This window comes from Histomonas meleagridis, assembly GCF_020186115.1.
Source record: "Histomonas meleagridis strain 2922-C6/04-10x chromosome Unknown contig_53, whole genome shotgun sequence".
In the NCBI taxonomy this organism is placed as follows: Eukaryota; Parabasalia; order Tritrichomonadida; family Dientamoebidae; genus Histomonas; species Histomonas meleagridis.
Genome location: NW_027150896.1, coordinates 312,377 through 329,402, shown reverse-complemented (window position 1 = coordinate 329,402; position 17,026 = coordinate 312,377). Strand labels below are relative to the sequence as shown.

Here is a 17,026-nt window from a genome sequence, read left to right as displayed (position 1 = left end):
TTATTCACTTGGTTTTTTCATATTGTTTCAATTATTCCATGTAATCTTATTAAATTTGATAGGTTTTGACAATCATTTAAAACGAATTATATTAAAATCAGCTTAAACTGGGAATATTTTCTTAGATAATAATTTGATACGTTTATCCATAAGTTTTGCATTCGATTTAATGATTTTTTAATGTCGTCTTTAGAGTCATGTGACATGAAAAATTCTTAATTCAATAACGATAGATTTTTCCGTTGTTCCAAAATGTGGCTGTTCATAGGTTTTGCTTTTTCATGGAGCGAACAAATGCTCGCTATCGCTTTCGAACTTGGCATGCGTTCAGTGAGTTCGGATTATAGAAGACTTATGATGAATGCTTACAAAATTGGAGGAGATCATTTCACAAATGCAGCAGAAGGAGCAATGTTTACATACACAGCCAGAAAACCACCTTATAACATTGCTTCTTTTGATCATTGGCACTTCCGTCGCGATCCAATCAATGAACAACATCTCAATATTTCTGAGCATGGTGATACTGATGATGTTTTGGCCAACATTGATGATACACTACAGCATTTAATAATGAGTGATTCAACTCGCCCATGGTGCTTTGTATTTAATCTCAAAGTATTTCTCTCAACAATTTGTGATATGCATTCAATTTTCCACGTTACAGAACTTTTTACCAATGAATTTCCCAATGGTGACGACAATGCCAAGAATTTTTATGTGAAACATAATAATAACTTTATTTCACTTTTTGATTTATGGGAAACAGGTTGTGGGTTATATCCAAGTCTTGACTGGAGCCAAGTCAACTCCACTGTTGATGCAATAATCAAAGAATATCCAACATCAACATATTCATCCTCAACAACATTTTCAACCACACTTGCCACCGAAATTATTGCACAAACAAAGAACTTAACCATTGAGTATGGCTATGCACAGCTCACAAACGGAAGCACTGTTAATGATGCTTACATCGAAAAGTGCCAACAAATCAGTCGCAAGCAAATTTCAGAAGCAGGACACGCACTAGCAGAAGCATTCCAACGAATAGCTATTCCATCGTTCTCTGAATATGTTGTGAGTGTCCCAAGTGTTCGCCAAACAGAAGTTGTTGCATGGACAATATTTGCATTTTTGCTCCCAATAACACTCGTAATATATTTCCAAAAGTTTTGTGGAAATTAATAAATAAGTTAAAAAATAAATTACTTTTATGAAAAGTAAATATTATTTTGTTGTGTTATTAGGTTACAAAGCTTAAGCTGATTAACATATATAAACATGTTTAAAGATGTTTATATAAAATATTTAACTACACTCACAATGAGAGAATTTTATGCTTCAATTTCGCTTTTGTCACAACTTGTAGTATATATACAAAATACAAAACACAAAATATATTATAATAATATTTTCAATATAAATAAAAAATTAAATTGATTATGAATTTAATATGTTTAAATAAATAAATAAATAAACAAAAAAATTCATGGAAAAACTAATTTTACTGTTCCTTACATAATTCAAACATTTTAAAATGTTTATAATGGCTGACAAAATAAATAATCTTGAAAAGATCCAACGAATCTTTCACTATGATTCCCAAACATTAACTCAAAATCATTATCATCCATTAACATTTCTTGTTCTAATGAAAAAATTCCAGATTCTGTCTTTTTTTGTTTGTCAATAGATAATAATGTTGGTGAAATTGTTTCATTTTTGATGTTAAAAATTTCATGAATTTCTGGTGGAATTATTAAATCTGTTCGTTTCTTTGAGATTATATTCTTCCCAAATTGTAAATAACAATTACTTCGAATTGGATAAATATTAATGCTTTGTGAACATAAACAACAAACGAGTTGAAATTTAGAAGAAGATATTTTGTTGATTGAAATCTTTTTCCAATCTTTAATATAAATTGATGAAGAATTAATTTGAAGTAATGGAAAATTTTGTTGATTTCGAATAATTTCTTTGAGTGATTTGTTATTTAATGCTGTTTTATGATGAAGATCAACCACTTTCCCATTCACATCAATGTTATTACAATGACAATAAAAGTGTTTGAACTCCATAATCTTTTAATGAGATGCCAAATGAAATTATGAACGTGGCAAGAGACAAAACTCTCGTTTTCTCAAAATTGAATGTACAAAATTTCTGGTTTATTTTTAATATAGCTTTTACAAAAAGAAACACAATTTTTGAGGGAGGTTTCTGCGAATAATTCATTGAAAAAGCAATATAAACAAACAAGAAAATAATTTTTTCTTTTGATATATAAAGTTTAACAAGAAATCAATAATATAAATGAACGAAACAATTAAATTTTATTATATATTTTATCATTTTTCTCATCAATTACAATTAGTTCGATCTGTGGCATCGGAATGAGAGAACGTTATTTCTATACGAATCAACTTTTTGCGTCAATTTTACGGTCCTTTTCCACAAGAACGTCGTTCAACTCAGGCCGGTAAAAAAGTGAAAAGAAGAAATATTTTCATTTCAATTTTATTCATTTTTAGTGATAAATTCATCATGTAATATTTCATTATATGCAAGAAATAATTTATTTAAAGCAAAAACATTTGAATTTTTTAAATATTATATCTCACGAACAAAAATGTTGAAACAATTTGAAAATGATCTTAATAAAATGTTTCAAAATCAACGAAAAAATATGAATTTTCTTCATAATAATAAATTTTTAAATTTAATAAATCTTATTTTTCTTATTAATTTATTCATTATATTCATTTGCAATCACAAAAATAATGTCAACAAAATTAAAATTCAATTTTTTTATCCATTTTTAATTTATATTTTTTTTCATTTGAACAAAATCAGAAGAATAGTATAAAACTACAAGAACACTTATAATAGTCAGTGAAGATAAATTAGATTCGAGTTTCAAAAATAAGTATAGTGCTATTGCAGAAAAAATCATTTTTTCAGCTGGATTAACAGAAGTACCAAACAATGCTCTTTCCGAATGGGAATCCCTTAAAACAGTTGAAATTGGCGAAACGATTACAAAAATTGGAAATTATTCATTTAGTGATTGTTCTAATTTAGAAGCAGTTGAAATATTAGGAAATATTAGGCAAATTCCAAATCCTGCATTTAGTAGATGTAGGAAATTAAATTCTATAACATTTCATTGCCCAAATATTATTACATCAATTGGTGTTAATTCATTTCAAGAATGCACAAGTTTGACAGCATTAAATCTTGGAGAAAATATTGATACAATTGGATATTGTGCATTTCATTATTGTTCAAGTTTGCAAACAATTATTTTTGGAAATAAATTAACAACAATTGGTGCTTATGGATTTAGTCTATGTTCAAGTTTAACAACTATAGATCTTGGAGAAAACATTGAAACAATTTGTGAATATGGTCTTTATTTTTGTACTAAATTAGAAACAATTATTATTGGAAATAAATTAACGACAATTGAGTCAACTGCATTTGGCTATTGTTCAAGTTTAAAAATATTCAGCATTCAGACTTCAGTTACATCGCTTGGTGACTATGCATTTGAAAATTGTACGAATTTAACATCAATTTATATTAAAGGAAATGTTGAAAATATTGGCAATTCATCATTTCTTAATTGTACACAACTTAAATGTATATATTATTATGGAACGCGTGAACCAATTGTTGGAGCGAATGCATTTCAAAACACACGAATAGATACAGTTACTGTAATGTCAACATCATATGAGAGTGAATCATTTGGAGAACTTAACATTAGCAAAACGATATTTGATGAATGTATTCCAGCAATATCTTCATTCACACGCAGTAACACATATTCACAATCAAATACATTTACTATGAGTAATACATTATCACAAAGTAACACATATTCGCAGTCAAATACATATTCGTAGTCAAATACGTTCACTAAATCAAATTCATTCGGAAGCAGTAATTCATATCCATTAGTGAATTCAAATTATTCATTTTCATTTATTTTTGCGATATCCATTTCACATTCATTAAGTATTTTGGATAGATCTGTCATTAATACATATGTTATTTCATATTTTTCTTCAAGTATTTATTACCTTCAGACACAATTCAACTTACATATTTACAATTTATCAATTTTCGACATATATTAGTTATTATTCAAATTTTTTCTTTTATTCTGAAACACAAAATGAAACAAACAACAAAAGTATTTCCAATACGGCGTATAATTGCAATTATTTGTTCAGCAGTTTTTATACTTCTATTGCTTGTTGGTGTTGTTATCTTTTTGAAGCGTCATAAAAAGACGAACAAATTGGATGAAGAAACGGAAACAGAAGAAATCAGAGATGTGCAAACGAATGAAATTGGTGAAATGGATAAAGAAATGATTTTAGAAGATAAAGATCAATGGCTATATGAAGCGAATGAATTGTAACGAACATTTACTACTTATGTATTTGGTAATATACTTAAAATGCATGACAGTGCATAATATCTCTAGAAAAGCCTGTGCACAGACACCTTAATATAACCCACGCCTATACCGTAGCATTATTCATAGAGAACATATTTAGTAATATATATTTAATAAATTTTTTTAGATTTAAATTTATAATTTTAGCAATATTCCAATTTTCACTCACTTCACTAAGGAGAATGTTAATACGAAATAAACTTTTTTCCCTATTTTCTTTACATATTTTAATTAATTCATATTTTTGGGACTGAACATATGTTATAATTTCTATTTGCTGATGTAATAAATTATATAAAAATTTATGATTTATCTCAAATTTTGTTGTCGGTCTATGAGCAATTCTTTCTTTCTCTTATAATTGTATTCATAAGTAAAAAATGAATTAAATAAAAAAGCTATACAAAAGTATTTATTGCTCAATATATTTACCAATTTCGTTTCGCAGTTCTTTTGTTCTCTCAGAAAGATATTCCGAAATTGAGAATTCGTGAATGATAAGTAAAATTTGTCTGTAATTAGGTGAAAACATTTTCATAATGTTTGCTGTTTCTTCAACTACTGCTTTGCAATCTCCTGAATTATGATTAGATATTAACTTTAACAAATTCAGTGGATCGTTTGTTGTAAACAATTCAATGCCATACAAAATTTGATCGTTGTCAAAAGTGCCACTTCCACAGAATTGAATATGGACGGTTACGGTTTCCGATACAGTCATCGAACAAAGTGAGTGAATTAAATGCTCTTCTTCTTTGCTTTGGATGTTAAACTTTTTGATCAATCCTTTAACTAAGGTATGAAATGATTCTGAGTTTTGGGTTTCCATGAATTCAGCCATTAATGGATATGCAATAGAATTTGGATGATTTAAGAAATCACTAAAAGCAGAAATATCTGCAGAAAGATTGATGCACTTGTTGTCTTGGTCATATTGTTGCCTGTAGGATGCAATTAACGTGTGGAAATAGGCAAGCTGATGATACTGATTTTCTTCATCGGTTTGATACTTCTGGCTTAATTTGAGCATGCCTTGATGTAAGCTGGAAGTGTTTTGTTTTAATTGGGCTATTTTATTCTCAATTATACAGCAATGCTTATTATGTGTTCGAATGAAGTCTTGCGTAAGTGAAAGTTGCTGAAAATATACAACAGGGATGTAACTGAGAGGAGCAGCATTCACTGCTGTGAGAAGAGATAGTAATCGTGTGATTTTAAGATTCAAATTTTGGAGTTCTGTCTTTATGCATTTTATTCGACAGTCTTCAAGGTGCTTTGAAGCAATAGCGTTTTCCATTATTAATGTATGTAATTTTCTCATTTCAATTAAATTCTGAAATTGTTGATTTAGTTTTTCGGGCTTTGCAAAATTGCTAGGAGCTAATTCTGATATCTGATGCTCATTATTTAAAACTAAAGATATTCCTTCATCAATTTGCGAAGTAAGTGCAAAATTCCGAAATTCATAAAACTTTTGATCTAACGTTTGAGAGTAAACATGAAAAAAAACGTGTTGGGCAACGTCAGGATATTTTTTAAACCAGTTATGTAATTTATTTAAAGAAGGATTTTCATTAACGTTTGATAGAATTGAAACACCTGAAATAACAGGCAAATTTGCAATCATTGGATGAGTTGGCGAAAATGGAATTTGGGATTCTGTTGATGATGTTTTATTAGAAGGCCACTGCAGAAAGTTAAACATTTGCTCTCCGGTGCACCGTTGTATTGAAAAAGTGGGAAATTGAAATCCCAAAATTTCAATATTTAAAAAGTTTACATAAAATTTATTTCTTTCATGCCAAAACTTCATTTCGAACTTCTTTAAGTTATCTATAGACATGCTTATTAGTTTAGACTCAAAAAATTGTTGCTTTGATATTTTTAAATCGCCAGCAAAAAATATTTAACTTAGTTTCTTTTATTTTGATAACGCATTAAGATGAACGCTATACCTTGAAACATAGCTCATATTAAAAACATAAAGCTATTTATGAATAATATTTATGTTGTACATTTTAAGTTTTTATTACTATATGACATACAAAAAAGTTTGTTTCTAATTAAATATTTGTTCAATTGATCCTTATAACTTAAATAAATTTTTGAAATCTTTATCAACAATATTCATTTACTTACATGAATCGTTATTTATTGTGAATTTGATAATGGTTTTGGAATTTTTTTAATGTTTCTTCTAATTAAAAGATGAAAATTCCAGTAACTAAAAGATTTAATGCAGATGCATGGCATACATTTTCAATGATGGTGATATTTTGTTTTGGTCGCAACTTTCCTTTGCTTGATCAAGCAAAGACATGAATTATTATAATAGAAGAATTATGAACAAAAATGATAGTAGATAAAACCGCACTAAATAGTTAATGTTTACTCAGAGCTGAGTAATAGTATCTAAATGATGTAAATTGAGAAAGAAATGAAGAACTTCAAAACTGAAAAGATGTTGAATTTATCAGTTAATTTAAGCTACAAACCTTCGCTTGGATTCCACGTGTAATGTGGAGTTCTTCCGGAAATCTCTTGATGTTTTGATAACCGAATTCGATGAACTGAAGAACCATAAGCTTTTGAATTAGCAAGAATAACACTGTAATTTGAAAGTGATGAAAAAGCAAATGCAGCTCGAGATTTTTGTTCAATTATTTCATTGTTTGTGTTGCTTTGCATGTTGGAATAACCGTCGGATTTTAACTATGTTTGTTCGCCGTTAGGTTCTTATCATCCATTTCGTTCAAAAAAGTTGATACGTTGTTTTCTATAGTACGATAGAAATATCACCATGTCAAGATTTAGAAGAACTAATTGTAATTGATGAGAAAAATGATAAAATATATAATAAAATTTAATTGTTTCGTTCATTTATATTATTGATTTCTTGTTAAACTTTATATATCAAAAGAAAAAATTATTTTCTTGTTTGTTTATATTGCTTTTTCAATGAATTATTCGCAGAAACCTCCCTCAAAAATTGTGTTTCTTTTTGTAAAAGCTATATTAAAAATAAACCAGAAATTTTGTACATTCAATTTTGAGAAAACGAGAGTTTTGTCTCTTGCCACGTTCATAATTTCATTTGGCATCTCATTAAAAGATTATGGAGTTCAAACACTTTTATTGTCATTGTAATAACATTGATGTGAATGGGAAAGTGGTTGATCTTCATCATAAAACAACATTAAATAACAAATCACTCAAAGAAATTATTCTGAAATCAACAAAATTTTCCATTACTTCAAATTAATTCTTCATCAATTTATATTAAAGATTGGAAAAAAGATTTCAATCAACAAAAATATCTTCTTCTAAATTTCAACTCGTTTGTTGTTTATGTTCACAAAGCATTAATATTTATCCAATTCGAAGTAATTGTTATTTACAATTTGGGAAGAATATAATCTCAAAGAAACGAACAGATTTAATAATTCCACCAGAAATTCATGAAATTTTTAACATCAAAAATGAAACAATTTCACCAACATTATTATCTATTGACAAACAAAAAAAGACAGAATCTGGAATTTTTTCATTAGAACAAGAAATGTTAATGGATGATAATGATTTTGAGTTAATGTTTGGGAATCATAGTGAAAGATTCGTTGGATCTTTTCAAGATTATTTATTTTGTCAGCCATTATAAACATTTTAAAATGTTTGAATTATGTAAGGAACAGTAAAATTAGTTTTTCCATGAATTTTTTTGTTTATTTATTTATTTATTTAAACATATTAAATTCATAATCAATTTAATTTTTTATTTATATTGAAAATATTATTATAATATATTTTGTGTTTTGTATTTTGTATATATATATTACAAGTTGTGACAAAAGCATAATTCAATTATAAAATTCTCTCATTGTGAGTGTAGTTAAATATTTTATATAAACATCTTTAAACATGTTTATATATGTTAATCAGCTTAAGCTTTGTAATATAATATATAACATAAAAGTAATTTTTTTCAACTTATTTATTAATTTTATAGAATTTTCTAGAAAAACTATTATCATAAATTAAAAAGATGATATCTTGTTAACACTCTTTATTACCTTTAACATGTGAATTTTTCAATTTTGTAAATCTGTTTGTAATTTAAACAAAAATAACTTCATTTACTTATCTTGTATCATGTCCCCATTGATTGTAATAAGAATCATCAGGCACATTTGTATAAACCACATTATTTAAGTATCTTTGTCGTTTTTTGAATTCCTCGTTTTGTCTTTTTTGGAATTCGAACAGTTCCTTTTGTTCCATTTGTTTTCTTCTTAAGTATTCCGCCTCTTTTCGATCACCTTCTTGTCTTAAATATTCGAAGTATTGATCCCATTGATTTTCTCGTTCTTTTTCTTCATTTTTAATTCGTTTCTTTTCTTCGATTTGTTTCGCTTGCTCATCAAAAACAGCTTTTTGCTCATCAATTGTCATTCCTCTGTACTCTTGCGGCGAATCTTTGCGCGATGACATTACTTCCATTATTGTACGCGAGCGCGCATTGTTACGTAACTCGGCATCGTTCATTTGTTGCTCATGTTCTCTTTCTTCTTGTTCGCGTCGTTTCTTCTCATTCATCATTCGAATGTTTTCATTTGCAATTTCACGATCGACTTCCGACTTGGCGCGTTCTGTGGCTTCCATATATTCAAGAACTTTCTTTTGAGTCTCAAGTTCTGCTAATTGGTATTGTAAATCTTCCATTTGTTCCTTTTGTTTGATGGCTTCTCTTTCACGCATTTGTTCACGATGCCATTCTTCACGTTGTTGAGCTTGTTTTAGTAATCGCTGTGAGATACCAGGATCTTCGCCTTCAAATACTTGGCCTGAACTAGGACCAAGTGTGGATTCATTTTCGGGATTTCGTGCTGGTTTGGAAATGCGCTTGATATCTTTACGCCATATGTCATACTCACGTGATTGAGATGGCTTTTGATAGTTTTTACGATATAAATCATCGTCTTCGGCTATTTGCCGTCTTTGCATTCTTTCGCGTTCTTGTGCTTCAAGAACAAGTGCTTGTTGTTCTAATACCATTTGATCAAAAGCTTCATCACGTGCTTTTTCCATGGCTTCACGTTCTTTTTTTTCTTGTATTTGGCGTTGAATTGCAGCAACATCAATTCCAATTCGTCTTTTTTGTGGATCCAGCAAAGTAGCCTTTCGATCAAGCATACGTTTTCTCATTGCGTTTGCACGCATTATTTCTTTATCTTCTGGAGAAACCCATGTATCCATTTGAAGGAGACGTTAAAATACGTTATAAGAAGCACGTTAAAATTATTTACGTTTATTAATTTCATTCTTAATGTCAATATTGACTTTCGATTCTTACTATTCTAAAATAGCGATCATCCTACGATCTTGATATTATGAACATATAATATATATGCATAGTTTCATCTATGATCAATAATAAGCTCAGAATTATATTATGAATAACACGAAATAAATTTATTTTGAAGAAAAAAAAGTAAAAATTTATTTTTAGTTATCAATAAAAACAAATTATTATTTTCTTGTTTATCAAACAATCACAACGAATTCCAAGGTCTTGATATCACAGGCGAAGGTAACTTCTCTTTTAATTCCGCTCTTCTCGAAGAATATATTACCTTCGACACCACCTTTCCGCACATTGCGCATTTTCCATAGTATTCACTCTTCAAGTTTGCGTGTGGGGAGAACATGCAATTTCCTTTGCAAGCCTTTGCCGCCTCTTCTCTTCCAGGCAACATATGATAACAAATGTCGCAGTACCACACGAATGGGTCATCTTTATATCTCACGTCCTTATTCGGGCATTTTCTAACACCAATTGAACAACAGCACGCGCATTTATATTGCATGTAATTATATCCGTGCAAAGTACAAACAGGAAATCTATACAAAGGATTAAATGGGCATGAAGTCTCATTATCCATTGGGTCCGAAATCCTTCCGTCGACATAAATATGTTGTTCGCCATATATCATAAATCGGTAATTGTTCTTTGCCCAATACAAAGCAGCCTTACTTCCATAATGAGCATATGGCGACATACTTGAAGTAACTTCAGGATGGAATTGAATTCCTTCTGCCATAACTCTTTGTAGAGCGATTCTGTCTACAATTTTCTCGAATTCATTCCACTCTTCTTTGGTGTACTCAAGGATATCACTCGTATATAAGCAGTCGTGCTTCACAAATTCGCCGCAGCCGTCAACAGGACATAACGGTAACGTAAGTTGGCCACTTTTCTGTTTCGCATCAAATTTCAATGCGATGTCAAATGCGCACGATTGATGTATCGTGTGGTTGCATTTCAAGCGCAAACAGATGTTGCCCCATAAGTCCTTGTGGCAATACGGGCAGACTGACCCATTGTCGGAACATTCAGGACATGGAGGATGTGATTTTTCTCCATCAATGCCAACACATGCATGTCCGCATTTGTGAACATGTTTACACATGGCACGTGAGGTTTCAACACAATATGGATCGCCACATGTTAGTAAAGATAAGTTATCATGTAATGGATCAAAATCTTTGGCGGGCTTGTCGCAAATTCGACATACGTAACTTTGTACCCAGAGCTGATGCTCGGCACAGGTCTCCCCAATGTGATACGGAACAGCACCGCAATTGATGCAGCTCGAAATGTTGCATTCGTTGCAGGTGACCATATATTTGGCACAGCATTCGCGTTGTGCTAGTGTGAGATATTGACCATTAGCTATTGTAGGGACTTCGTCAATTGAGCCAGGCTCGAAAATGAAATAATTTGGACAAAAACGACATTTGACCATGTTTTTGACATTACGAAGCATGATATCTTGTTGAAGTTTGGTGGATAATTTGGGATGGATTTGTGATATTTCTTCATCTGTGAAGTTGGAAAGACAGATGGGACAGAATAAATGATCGACTTTAAATTGATATTGATGTTCTAAACATCGTTTTAAACATTCGATACAAATTGGTGCAAGACATTTGTGGTCTTGAAGAAGATGTCCACTTGTGTCAGATTGCCTATAAATACTAAAACCGCAAAAAATACATGTATCAGATGTTAATTGAGATAAATAATCGTCGTCATTAAAGTTAGATAGCATTGTTTTAACTTGTGGCTCGTCAGGTATGTCCACATGCGAAACCACTTTAATGTCCATCTTTTTCCTTGTTCTCGACAGCACCATTTTTTTACCGATAGATTATTGAATTGCAACCGTCTTATTCAAGTAAATCATTCAAATAACCACGATCAAATCACTTTGAAACCACCAATCTTATCATACCATTCAAATTTTTATATAAACTTCAGAAAACAGAACAAATTTCTGAAAGTTAACAAAAAAGTGAAATACATTTTATCACTTGCAACAAAATGATAAATTATAATCAATTCTTTAAGGAGAAATAACCATGTGCAATGTAAACGCTGTAAATAATATACCAACTGAATATAAACTTAAACGCTGTTAATTATGTTCCAAAGATGCTATAACTTAATCTTTAAGGAGAAATAATTGTGTGAAATAATAACGCAGTTAATTATGTTCCAACATTGAGTTAATTATATTCCAAGGATGCTATAACTTATTCTTTAAGTAGAAATAATTATGTGGTATATAACATAGTTATTATGTTCCAAAGATGCTATAACTTATTAATTATAAATCATTTCTATTCATAAAAAACACAACATTTGATACAAACAATTTTTATTTTTTCGGCTTCGGCTCTATCGGGGGGATCTCCTTCTGGCAGATTGGGCACACGTCCTTTTCCTTTATCCACGTGTTCAAGCAGTTATAGTGGAACGCGTGTTCGCAAGGCGTCACCACGACGTCCTGATCGCTCTCGTCGAGCTGGGACAGGCATATGCAGCACGTTGCCTGGCTCTCGGGCGGGCATCTCCAGTAGTTGTACGGCTGCTTGCGTAGCACTGTCGGCAAGAAGAACGACGGCCCCAAAACGCTTTGTCCGAACAGCAAAAGGAACTGCAACAGCAAATAAATGAACGCGACAATTCCCAAAGGAACAGAAGTCGTACTAAATATGTTATTGGAATATATATAAAAGTAATATATTATGATGAACCTTTCAATAGAAATTGGGATTAAGAACTTAAATGTTATGTTATTTCGTTGCCCAACAATTACATTTTTGATGATTTGTGGAAGCCATTGCGATAATGAAAAGATAACAAAAAAATATGAATTAGATTTCCAATTAAATGGAGAAAAGAAAAAAGAAGTGAAAAATATGAAAACATCCAAAATGACAAAGATCGGATTCGACATATGTTCTTTTAAGATAACTATAAAAATTGGAAATTGTAATATAATATAATATATAATTTGGATAGTAAACAAAAAATAAAACAATAACGAAGGAAAATTACGTAAATTATATCGTTTCGTTAAGATATTCGCAAACGATAAATCAAATCCATACGTAATCAATAATGAACAATATGATATGGAATGAAGATTACTGACTGATGTAAGCTCCGTTTTAAGAGATGACCACCCAAAATGAAGAAAAATAATGCAGAGCCCGTTAAGGACTCCATATATTCGCAATTCGGATAAAAAGTTATCAAAGTTGATCTCGGTCCCTTGAATCTCATGGCGAAGGTTTTGGCCTTCATAGACAACGCCTTGAATTGTGTTCGGTAATAAAAACGATTTTTCACTGATATTTTGATCACTTCGTTTAACTATAAAGGAAATGGTAACAAGACGAAAGGCAAGATGGGCTTCTGGATAACCGGTTAAAAAACTATATATCTCTTTTTGATGATTAAAATAATTATGATTATTGGTTTGAATGCTTCGATTACGAAAGAATGAACGTGCCCACCCAGGGTCAACTTTATCGCCATTTGCAAATGTACCAAACAGAACAAAAAAACTTTGATTATAAAATGTTATCCCGTAATAAGAAAAACTCGACGATTTTTCACCCCAATATAAGGAATTAGTGTTAGTAAGATTGCCTGTTATGTCTGAAATACCATATTTATCTGGCTCTTGAATTGATACATCAAGTCGATAACATTCATCGATTGGTTTGTACCCTCTCTTATCAACATATTGCGAGGGTGTCTCTTTCCAATTCATTCGAAAAGTCCGAAAAGAATCAGAAACAGTAAGACAAAAAAAAATCAAAATTTCAGCCTCGATAAAATTGCACTGGAAACACTGACATTTTTTGAATTAATTGTCATCGTTTTGACAGCTTGTGCGCCCCGATCAATTCCTGGTGTTGAAACTGAATTCTATCTATATAATAATCTCAAAGTTTTTGTCTTTTTTATTTACTTCCTAAGATTCTCTTAAAAATATTTATAAATGATTCATTTTTCATCAATCTAGAAGTCAGATATTATATCGAAAATAAATTCTTTCACGAAGCGTTGTTTTTTGTAGGACAGTTACATCCATGACTTTCAGGAAGAAAACGTTTTCTTTTCTAGCTTGAAGTTAAACGGGTTTTAATAAACCGTTTATATTTGTCCAAATATAAACAACCGTTAGAAACCAGCAAAAAAAAAATGACTGCAAAAGCTCAGCACAAAAAACAAATCAAAAAAATTAAAGAAGAAATTAAACAGCTCGAAGCTTCTATTAGGACATCTAATGAGATTTTTATTCAGAGAACTCTTGATAACGAAGATATTGAACAAGAGACAAGGAATCTTAACTTGAAAAAAAACGAAATACAAAAAGAAATCGAAGATTTTACTTTGTATATTCTCAGACCCAAATTCGGAATAAGTCAAGATAGTCAAAATTTGATAAACAAACAGAAGAAATATTCAATAAAACTCAAGAAAATAAAGCAAGAAACGTACTCCTGGAACAGAAAGCATGAAATTATGATTTCACAATTAATTAATTTGGAGCAATCGATAAAAAGTGATATTGATCAAATGTCGGCTGATTATGAAGCAGCGCAAAAGGAAATGCATAAAGCAACGTTGGAATTACATAATTTGCAACGAGAAGAGCAAAAATTAATTGATATCATATGTAATGACAAAGTAAAACACCCAATTCATGAGCAAATTGACCAAGCTCAGCTCATAGGTAAAGTTGCTCGACCAAAGTCTGATCCAATTGTTATCTTGCAGAACCTAAAGATACAGTTGGAAGCAGAAATTAAGAAATTAGAAAGCGAAACAAAAGCATAACAATGATTTTTTTCTCCTTAAATTTGTTTGTTTCATAAAAATAAAGTTTTTATATTTGTTAGTATATAAATTTAATCCTTTGTTGTATCTAATTTTATTCTTGTGTAAATAAAAATACAAATATTCAAGTTAATTTGTGTAAAACTATTATATATAATTTAGGAATCACTTTTAATTCTTTTCTTGATGTTTGTAGAATTGATTTATATGCATATAATTCACTCCATTTTGTGCTCAACATAATTTGGTTTTGAAAAAATACGATAGTAACCGTTCAAAAAGTGAAGTCGATGAAAAGTCAGTTTTTCTGGGGTAGCCCTAATGTGATGTGAAACCCCAAACATTAACCGAAAAAGAAACAAATTTATTTTTTGAAAAACTTAAGTAGTTATCGAACAAGGGAAATCACTTACATTATTATTAACAATGTTAAATATTTATCTCATCAAATCTATTATGAATTCTAGAAAATTTGTTTTTGGAAAAACTGATTCATTATTTCAACCTAAAAATCAAAATCAAATAAAAAATGATTGGATCTATAATGGTGACATTAATATTTTGATTAATAGCTTCATTTATTTTGCTTTATTTTTATTTGTAAAAATATTTTTTATTAAAAAATTATTATTTTATCAAGGAAAAGAAAAAGAAATACATAACACGATGTTTACTTCTATTTTTATCAGCTTATTTTTTGTTCATTCATTTGAAACAATTGATTTTTCAACATCAACACACATTATTAGCAATATTAATGATTTTAAAGAATTAAATTCATACACAAATGAAATAAAATATTTAATAATTGAAGTTGAAATAACAGACATTGATTTTTCAGATTGGAAAAATTTGATTTCTGTTGAAATTAAAGAAAATTTAATAACAATCGGACCTCATACTTTCCCTTTGTTGCTTCTATAAAAAATTTCATAATTCCATATTTTATAATAGCAAATGAATTTATTATGTGCAATAAAATTATAGTAATTTCATCTTTAATCCGAAAAGAAAATGATAAATTAAAACAAAATTTCTCATTCCAAAATAAGTTAATGCTAAAATATAATATCAATCTATTAAACAAAAATATTGTATTTACTGGAAATAATATTACCGAAGAAATATTTTCATTTCAATTTTATTCATTTTTAGTGATAAATTCATCATGTAATATTTCATTATATGCAAGAAATAATTTATTTAAAGCAAAATCATTTGAATTTTTTAAATATTATATCTCACGAACAAAAATGTTGAAACAATTTGAAAATGATCTTAATAAAATGTCTAAAAATCAACGAAAAAATATGAATTTTCTTCATAATAATAAATTTTTAAATTTAATAAATCTTATTTTTCTTATTAATTTATTCATTATATTCATTTGCAATCACAAAAATAATGTCAACAAAATTAAAATTCAATTTTTTTATCCATTTTTAATTTATAACTTTTTTCATTTGAACAAAATCAGAAGAATAGTATAAAACTACAAGAACACTTATAATAGTCAGTGAAGATAAATTAGATTCGAGTTTCATAAATAAGTATAGTGCTATTGCAGAAAAAATCATTTTTTCAGCTGGATTAACAGAAGTACCAAACAATGCTCTTTCCGAATGGGAATCCCTTAAAACAGTTGAAATTGGCGAAACGATTACAAAAATTGGAAATTATTCATTTAGTGATTGTTCTAATTTAGAAGCAGTTGAAATATTTGGAAATATTAGGCAAATTCCAAATCCTGCATTTAGTAGATGTATCAAATTGAATTCTATAACATTTCATTGCCCAAATATTATTACATCAATTGGTGTTAATTCATTTCAAGAATGCACAAGTTTGACAACATTAAATCTTGGTAAAAACGTTGAGACAATTGGAGAAGCGACATTTTTTCATTGTACTAATTTAGAAACAATTTTTATTGGAAATAAATTAACATCAATTCCAAGACAAGCATTTTGAGAATGTTCAAGTTTAACAGCATTAAATCTTGGTGAAAACGTTGAGACAATTGAAGAAGCGACATTTTTTCATTGTACTAATTTAGAAACAATTTTTATTGGAAATAAATTAACATCAATTCCAAGACAAGCATTTCGAGAATGTTTCAATCTGTTTCAACTATTTCTTGTTCATTTACATTGATATATTCATTATCATATAGCCAAACATTAAGTATTTTCAATTCTTTTTTAACAAATTCATATTCAATTTCTAATATAAACTCAATATTCACTTATATTATAACAGAATTTATTTATTATAATTACACAATATTTATATATTCAAATTATTATAGTTTTTATTCTGATTTTTTTACTATTTTTTATATAAATGAATTTAATAAA

At 29.2% G+C, this 17,026-nt stretch overlaps 3 protein-coding genes across 3 annotated transcripts; 1 reads left to right on the top strand and 2 right to left on the bottom strand.

The window, feature by feature from the left end:
- Positions 1-294: 294 nt before the first annotated feature.
- Positions 295-1,188, top strand: GO595_007469 (p1/s1 nuclease; the record flags this gene model as incomplete). The annotated part of the gene is made up of 1 exon (XM_067920936.1): positions 295-1,188. The coding sequence occupies one exon, from the start codon at positions 295-297 to the stop codon at positions 1,186-1,188; it is 894 nt and encodes a 297-aa protein (XP_067772379.1).
- Positions 1,189-8,611: 7,423 nt separating this feature from the next.
- On the bottom strand, positions 8,612-9,727 carry GO595_007468 (RIB43A-like with coiled-coils protein 2; the record flags this gene model as incomplete). The annotated part of the gene is made up of 1 exon (XM_067920935.1): positions 8,612-9,727. One exon carries the CDS (start codon positions 9,725-9,727, stop codon positions 8,612-8,614), a length of 1,116 nt encoding a protein of 371 aa, XP_067772378.1.
- A 296-nt stretch (positions 9,728-10,023) lies between these two features.
- Positions 10,024-11,667, bottom strand: GO595_007467 (putative E3 ubiquitin-protein ligase MYCBP2; the record flags this gene model as incomplete). The annotated part of the gene is made up of 1 exon (XM_067920934.1): positions 10,024-11,667. One exon carries the CDS (start codon positions 11,665-11,667, stop codon positions 10,024-10,026), a length of 1,644 nt encoding a protein of 547 aa, XP_067772377.1.
- Positions 11,668-17,026: the final 5,359 nt, after the last annotated feature.